General features: G+C 34.9%; 1 protein-coding gene across 5 annotated transcripts in view; it reads right to left on the bottom strand.

Annotated features, from left to right (window-relative positions):
• LOC127731783 (CBP80/20-dependent translation initiation factor-like) overlaps positions 1-1,982 on the bottom strand; it is a 33,984-nt gene extending 32,002 nt beyond the window's left edge. For 3 of the 5 annotated variants that reach the window (XM_052240619.1, XM_052240618.1, XM_052240617.1), the window contains exon 1: positions 1,111-1,980. In XM_052240619.1, the coding sequence (XP_052096579.1) occupies positions 1,111-1,887 (777 nt within the window). In that variant the 5' untranslated portion in view covers positions 1,888-1,980. Of the gene's footprint in view, positions 1-1,110 lie in introns of all 5 variants that reach the window. The other 2 variants (XM_052240615.1, XM_052240616.1) reach the window with 2 other exon arrangements.
• Between the last annotated feature and the right edge of the window lie 7,095 nt (positions 1,983-9,077).

Genomic DNA, 9,077 nt, shown 5'->3' on the forward strand with positions numbered 1-9,077 from the left:
CCTAGCTGATTATTATATTTATACCATTCCGTTTATCTTTTTCTCTCCCCTAGCTGATTATTATACTTATACCATTCGGTTTATCTTTTTCTCTCCCCTAGCTGATTATTATATTTATACCATTCCGTTTATCTTTTTCTCTCCCCTAGCTGATTATTATATTTATACCATTCCGTTTATCTTTTTCTCTCCCCTAGCTGATTATTATATTTATACCATTCCGTTTATCTTTTTCTCTCCCCTAGCTGATTATTATATTTATACCATTCCGTTTATCTTTTTCTCTCCCCTAGCTGATTATTATACTTATACCATTCCGTTTATCTTTTTCTCTCCCCTAGCTGATTATTATATTTATACCATTCGGTTTATCTTTTTCTCTCCCCTAGTTCCCCTAGCTGATTATTACATTTATACCATTCGGTTTATCTTTTTCTCTCCCCTAGCTGATTATTATATTTATACCATTCGGTTTATCTTTTTCTCTCCCCTAGCTGATTATTATATTTATACCATTCCGTTTATCTTTTTCTCTCCCCTAGCTGATTGTTATATTTATACCATTCGGTATATCTTTTTCTCCCCCCTAGCTGATTATTATATTTATACCATTCGGTATATCTTTTTCTCTCCCCTAGCTGATTATTATATTTATACCATGCATTCGGTATATCTTTTTCTCTCCCCTAGCTGATTATTATATTTATACCATTCGGTTTATCTTTTTCTCTCCCCTAGCTGATTATTATACTTATACCATTCCGTTTATCTTTTTCGCTGATTATTATATTTATACCATTCCGTTTATCTTTTTCTCTCCCCTAGCTGATTATTATATTTATACCATTCCGTTTATCTTTTTCTCTCCCCTAGCTGATTATTATATTTATACCATTCGGTTTATCTTTTTCTCTCCCCTAGCTGATTATTATACTTATACCATTCGGTTTATCATTTTCTCTCCCCTATCTGATTATTATATTTATACCATTCGGTTTATCTTTTTCTCTCCCCTAGCTGATTATTATATTTATACCATTCCGTTTATCTTTTTCTCTCTCCTAGCTGATTCCAGCGCAGTATGACAATTTTTATCAATATTATATTTACCAATGCTTTTATCATGTCAACCTGGTTCTCTTCTCTAGCTGATTCCAGCGCAGTATGACAGTCTTTATCATAAATATTTTCAGTCTCTCTTTCTTCCAAAGACTCCAATTCTTCAATTCCCCCACCAATCGATTTCGCTGTATTACCCAGATCTGTAGGACTGACATTTTTGAAAGGACGTTTTTTAATCTCGCTCGTCTCGACAGAATGTTCATTAATATTTGATGATCTTACATTTTCTTGTTGTGCGGTAAGAGATTTCACATTTCCTTTATCTCTTCCATTCTCTGATACATGTATTAACTGCTCCCCATCAAGGACACACGGGAGTCTCTTTTCAACTTGTTTTGACAAAATACCTTGAAGAAACGAATTCAATTTATTCAATTTGCTTTGTTGGTCCGTTGACGCATTCCCTTTCTTAATGAAAATAGTACCCACAGATTCTTGTGTTCTGCCATTCGGTGAAACACGAGTATATTCTTCGTCCTCGCATTTCTTTGATTTAATATAGCGTTCTTCATCATATCCCTTCTGATGTAAATAGTTTTGATCTTTTCTTACTGAATGCATATATTCATTTTCATTAACTTGTTCATCTTTTTCCTCGCCATCGCAATCTCGAACATCATATATTTTCTGATGCTTACCCCGCTCGTAAGACTGTGTGCGCCTGTTATAATAAACCTGTTGGTTTCTCCTTGGACTCAGACTAGTTGACCGTTGCTCTTTCTTCATCGAAACAACGTTAGCATATGAACGTACTTTTCCTGACATTTCTTCATCTTCTTCCGAAGACACGTGTTTTGCCTGATGTAGTCGCTCCGCTGTTGAAGAGTGGGAATATGTCGACCCCTGCTCTCTATAAGCAGCCACTGGTAGAGGGCGCAGTGGTTTGTGCATTTGAGATTTTTTTATCTTATTTTCTTGTGATAATCTTGGAAATTCTTCAACGTATTCATCACTGATATTATAAACATCAAACTCATGGTCACTTTCTGTTTGAATTTCATCAAACCAGTCGTAGTTTCCATTGCAGCCTGGTATCCATTGCTTTCTTGGGCCGTCTTCATCCATGTTCTAATTGACTCTTGACATTATACTACAGGGAGAAAAAAAAGAAACGTCCATGACAATCTAAAGTGTTAGAGCTTGTAAATAGTTTTGATCTTTTCTTTAGAGCTTATGTTGTATATTTAACTTATGCCGAATCAAAATAAATTTTTCTTATTCTTATCTTATAGCTCTCCCTGTAAGTAATCATGACAATCTGAAGTGTTAGATCTCTCCCTATAAGTAATCATGACAATCTGAAGTGTTAAAGCTCTCCCTGTAAGTAATCATGACAATCTGAAGTGTTAGAGCTCTCCCTGTAAGTAATCATGACAATCTGAAGTGTTAGAGCTCTCCCTGTAAGTAATCATGACAATCTGAAGTGTTAGATCTTTCCCTGTAAGTAATCATGACAATCTGAAGTGTTAGAGCTCTCCCTGTAAGTAATCATGACAATCTGAAGTGTTAGAGCTCTCCCTGTAAGTAATCATGACAATATGAAGTGTTAGATCTCTCCCTGTAAGTAATCATGACAATATGAAGTGTTAGAGCTCTCCCTGTAAGTAATCATGACCATCTGAAGTGTTAGATCTCTCCCTGTAAGTAATGATCACACTTTATACATGCGAGATCAATTGGTGCATCCGAAGCTCTTCTCTGGAATCAAATTCATAAGTTCCATTTGACATAATCATAGTAAATTTATAAGTAAGTAAGTACATTTTATTTAGAGTTGGCATGCATATATGTACAATTAATTAAACTCACGAGCTTAAGAAATCTATTACTACCGACAATAATACCCAAAATATCCTTTTAATCACAGCAAGGCGAAAGATAACAAAGGGATATTCAATTTCATAAGTCGAAAACAAACTTACTAACAATGCCATCAACTTTAAACGACGAAAAGACATATACCAGTACACAAAACACAGAAAACTAAAGACTGCGAGACACCAACCTCGCCGGGAGTGATCTCAGGTTCTCCGAATGGGTAAACGAGTTAACACACCTGTCTGTGATTACATGAACGACCAAACAAAGCTGTAATAATGTAACATTACCTGTATGTCTGCGATTACACGAACGACCAAACAGAGCTGTAATAATGTAACAACGCCCGTATGTCTGTGATTACACGAACGACCAAACAGAGCTGTAATAATGTAACAAATTAAAACCTGTTTGTCTGTGATTACATGAACTACCAAACAAAACTGTAATAATGTAACAAAACCTGTTTGTCTGTGATTACACAAACGAACAAACAGAGCTGTAATAATGATATAATATATGTATGTCTGTGATAACATGTACTTCAAAACAAAGCTGTATAATAATGTAACAATACCTGTATGTCTGTGATTACATGAACTACCAAGCAAAGCAGTAATAATGTAACAATGCCTGTAATACAATCGATCACTTACATTACGTTTGAATGTCTTTTCCTTCGCCAAGAAGTCATGTTGACGCCATAGTTACACAAAACGTCACAGAGAAATGTCAAATAATCTAGAATAACGTGACGGAATCAGTGAAGGTATTGATATAAATGTAGCACGGAACGTCGTTGGTCAGGTTGTCCCGCTACAAATATCTGAATTCATTATAAATTAGAAAAGTAACTAAATTATTCGAGTCAAACTAAAGAAATTTTGCGCTAGATCTTTACTTAGACTTATATCAAAGGGGATGGAACACTCTATTGTGTTTGAGGTAGAAATCTTTGATGTAGGCTCTGTAAATTGATTCTATGAAATATAAATAAATGACATAATTTTATTTACTATTTACGTGGATGAACCAGTGATTTGATTGACACATCACTAACTGATATCTATCTATATATGATAGATACATCGATCTGTCTTGGGTTTCAATGAATGCATACTAGTTCATTAAAAGTATTTAAAAAAAACTTATTCAACAGGAATATTATAAATGGTCAAAGCTTTTACTAAAAAGAGTTATTGTCAGGAGACCAGAACACGCCCCATTCGACAGTAAATCCTATGGTAAAGAGCAGCCATGTCCAGTCTAAACGGAATACTAGCAGTTCAACCCGACCACTTGTATGCTCTCCATACGGTAAGAAACCGTTCAAACAACATTTGTGGGGCTCTTATCCACATTATCTTTATTGTCCGACATCAGTCCGAATTACTCATCATTCTCCCCTTCAAACATTGCAGAATCCATGAAATAGTTGCCACTGGACGTTAAACAAGCAATCAGTCTATAATACATTTTGCTCAGTCTTTGCTTTTCTATGTCGTGTTTTGTGTACTGTTGTTTGTTTGTCTTTTGCTTTTTAATATTGGCGGTTGCACGTTTGAATAGATTACATACAACAGTCTCACTTTGAGTGCAGGTTTACACATCTTTTGTGATGCCCAAAGTGTGTAAAATTCCAAATGAGAAAAGAGTAAAATAAAAATTTAACATTCACCATTAAGTCTGCACTGCTGAAATAACTGACTGATTGAACAGTTAATGCTCTACATACTGTCGATACATATATTTTGGACTTGCACAAGGGCAAGCTTTTCCCTGGCTGCTTATATAAAAGTAAGGAGATGAGGTATGATTGCCAATGAGACAACTATCCACCAAAGTTCAAATAAAGTGGATGTAAGCAATTATAGGCAACCGTACGACCTTCAACAATGAGAAAAACCCATACCGTATAATCGGCTATAAAAGGCCCCGACATGAAAAATATGAAACAATTCATATGGCGTCTTTTTACTTGGAAGATGATGATAGATTTAAGATGCGCATTGTCGACAACACGATTCCAATCATTATCCCATCAAAATGTATTACATGTACACGGAAAAAATTACACTCCTAATTTATAATCATTGACTTTGTGACAATTAAACTATAAAAGAATTTTTTTTTGAAATTAGCAATATAAAATGTAGAACTGATATGAAACATGAATATCGTTTGTTGTGGTATAAACATATATACTGATTAACCTCAGATAAATGACATTCGCTTTACATACATCAATAATGACAAGTTTGTACCTCTTGAAGATAGTCCTCTCTCTGTTTGATTTCACCACAGTATTTCACAGATGATATATAAAAAGAACGATTTATTAAAGTTTAGATGGAAGGAAATGTATTTAGTGCAAAAAAAGTAATAACAAAAAAAAAACGAATTCATTCCAAGGTTAATTAAAAAAGGGGGAAGTAACCTGACAAACTAAACTCTCGACTATACCAAAATAACGGAACGAATGGAATACACATTCCCGATAAATATACAAACACGCATGTGGATCTGTACCTGTAAAATGTAATGATACTGGAAAGGGAAGTAAAGAACCAATGTCTGAATTGGGTTTAAAGTAAACAATTAAAAATAAGATTATTCTGCTTTCAAAATACTATATTTACCGAACAAAATTACAAGAAGTTTTGCCAAATTTAAATGCTTTAAAAAAACTATTTAAAGGAACACTTGAACTTAGAAAAATACATTTCATTTAAAAACCTCTCTGTAGATGAATATAACAAATACTGGAGTCCCTGGGCCCCTATTATAGAATAAATAATAAATGTCAAATTTTGATTGAAACACCACTAATAGATATTGCAAGAACAAATAAAACTCCAATGTTATAAGAAAATTATTTATTTTCAACCTATTGTTGCACCATCATATATTCAATTGTTGTTTAATTATTTAATACTTCCTTTGTGTGAATATGCCATTCTGTATACCTTTGTTCATACATGTTGTGCTAGTCTATTTGTTACAGTAAAGAAAATTCATTATAAAAAAAAATAAAGTAAACAGTTATATATTAAGATGTCCCTTTGGTATCTTTCGTCTCTCTTTTATATATTATTCTTCCTTAAATGTAAAAAGAAGACGGCCATTCCCTGATGTAAAAAGAAGACGGCCATTCCCTGATATAAAAAGAAGACGGCAATTCCCTGATGTAAAAAGAAGACGGCCATTCCCTGATATACGTGCAATATTCACAGATAACAACGGAATGTTCCAATTGTCGTAACTACAATCCCGTCCCCGTTCCCCCGAATGTGACCTACCGAATTACACTTATGACCGGGTTTGTACTAACATGAGCAACACGACAGGTGCCACATGTAGAGCAGGATCTGCTTACTCACTCCACCCCACCCCCCCCCCCCCCACCCATTTCCCCCGGAGCACATGAGGTCACCCAAAGTTTTTGATGAGGTTCGTATTGCTCAGTCTTTAGTTTTCTATGTTGTGTTTTGTATACTGTTGTTTGTTGTCTTTTTCTTTTTATCCATGGCATGGTCAGTTTATTTTCTTTTTATCCATGGCATTGTCAGTTTATTTTCTTTTTATCCATGGCATTGTCATTTGTTTTCTTTTTATCCATGGCATTGTCAGTTTATTTTCTTTTTAGCCATGGCATTGTCAGTTTATTTTCTTTTTATCTATGGCATTGTCAGTTTATTTTCTTTTTTTGCCATGGCATTGTCAGTTTATTTTCTTTTTAGCCATGGCATTTTCAGTTTATTTTCTTTTTAGCCATGGCATTGTCAGTTTATTTTCCACTTGTGAGTTTGATTGTCCCTTTGGTATCCTTCGCCTCTCCTTTACACAAGCGATTAGAGCTCTCTTGATTTTTATAGAACTTTATGTTCGCATGTAAAATGTCTATTATAAAGACAAAAACAGTTACGAATCATCAATCAGTTAAAGAATACACAAAACTAATTTTTAGAGGCTACATCATAATAATCTTGTCTCGAAAATATCTTCAGTCAAACACGCTGTGGTTTTCTGATTCTCTTCGATCTCAATGGATGAACTAGACGCATCAGGTTGGACAACTGTTTTGTAATTAAAAAGTCTTTTATCACACAAACATGTCGCTAGCAACTTGAAACACAGACACATCGTCATCCAATTCGTCACGGTGGCTGTTAAAATTATATTATGTCGATTTCATTCTTTCCTCCTGACCACTCTGTTGGGACAGTTCTTTTAGTTATTGGCATACACACGATTTGTTAAATCAAACCGACAGTAGTTAACCGATTTTCAAATCTCGTAGATCGACTATAAGAAGAGACAAAGCAAGGTGACAAATCTCGTAGATCGACTATAGGAAGAGACAAAGCAAGATAATAAATCTCGTAGATCGACTATAAGACGAGACAAAGCAAGGTAACAAATCTCGTAGATCGACTATAAGAAGAGACAAAGCAAGGTAACAAATCTCGTAGATCGACTATAAGAAGAGACAAAGCAAGGTAACAAATCTCGTAGATCGACTATAAGAAGAGACAAAGCAAGGTAACAAATCTCGTAGATCGACTATAAGAAGAGACAGCAAGGTAACAAATCTCGTAGATCGACTATAAGAAGAGACAAAGCAAGGTAACAAACACAAACTAATGGAATCTCATAAACACAAGAAGTGGATGCATCGACAGGATAAGCGTCTCCGGCTATGCTTCTATCGTTAAATCGATAGGATAAGTGTCTCCGGCTATGCTTCTATCGTTAGATCGTTAGGATAAGCGTCTCCGACTATGCTTCTATCGTTAGATCGATAGGATAAGCGTCTCCGGCTATGCTTCTATCGTTAGATCGATAGGATAAGCGTCCCCGGCTATGCTTCTATCGTAAGATCGTTAGGATAAGCGCCCCCGGCTATGCTTCTATCGTTAGATCGATAGGATAAGCGTCTCCGACTATGTTTCTATCGTTAGATCGATAGGATAGGCGTCCCCGGCTATGCTTCCATCGTTAGATCGATAGGATAATTCCTGCGGCTATGTTTCTATCGTTAGATCGATAGAATAAGCGTCTCCGGCTATGCTTCTATCGTTAGATCGATAGGATAAGCGTCTCCGGCTATGCTTCTATCGTTAGATCGATAGGATAAGCGTCTCCGGGCTATGCTTCCATCGTTAGATCGATAGGATAAGCGTCTCCGGCTATGTTGCTATCGTTAGATCGATAGGATAAGCGTCTCCGGTTAACGATTACGATTTTCTTTTGTATTGGTTTTATTTCTTGATTCAGAACTTTTAGAGTTATTGAAAACATGACTCATTATAATTTTTAAAAACCTGATCAAATTTAATATAGTAGTCCAAATTTTTATTTCAGGATACAATCTATTTACCTTTTGTGAACTTAAAAATGCCTCTATCTCAACCCTGTTTCTGAAGCTCACCCAATTTATTCTTGAGAATACTCTATGACTATAAACGTTTGTTGTTTATTTTTTTCAAACTTTTGCCAGAAACAATTTACTTAGTATTGGTTAGATTTTTTTTTCGAATATTCGTATAAAAAACGAGGGTGTGGATTGGGTTTACAGAATAGAGAATAATGGGTAAAAAGTAGTGTAGAATGACTGGCTGAAATCATAAAGAATAGAGAATAATGGGCAAAAAGTAGTGTAGAATGACTGGCTGAAATCAAAGAATAGAGAATAATGGGCAAAAAGTAGTGTAGAATGACTGGCTGAAATCTTAAAGAATAGAGAATAATGGGCAAAAAGTAGTGTAGAATGACTGGCTGAAATCATAAAGAATAGGGAATAATGGGCAAAAAGTAGTGTAGAATGACTGGCTGAAATCATAAAGAATAGAGAATAATGGGCAAAAAGTAGTGTAGAATGACTGGCTGAAATCATAAAGAATAGAGAATTATGGGCAAAAAGTAGTGTAGAATGACTGGCTGAAATCATAAAGAATAGAGAATTATGGGCAAAAAGTAGTGTAGAATGACTGGCTGAAATCATAAAGAATAGAGAATTATGGGCAAAAAGTAGTGTAGAATGACTGGCTGAAATCAAAAAGAATAGAGAATAATGGGCAAAAAGTAGTGTAGAATGACTGGCTGAAATCAAAGAATAGAGAAAAATAGTTAAAAAA

This window comes from Mytilus californianus, unplaced genomic scaffold (assembly GCF_021869535.1).
Source record: "Mytilus californianus isolate M0D057914Y unplaced genomic scaffold, xbMytCali1.0.p SCAF_20, whole genome shotgun sequence".
Lineage (NCBI taxonomy): Eukaryota > Metazoa > Mollusca > Bivalvia > Mytilida > Mytilidae > Mytilus > Mytilus californianus.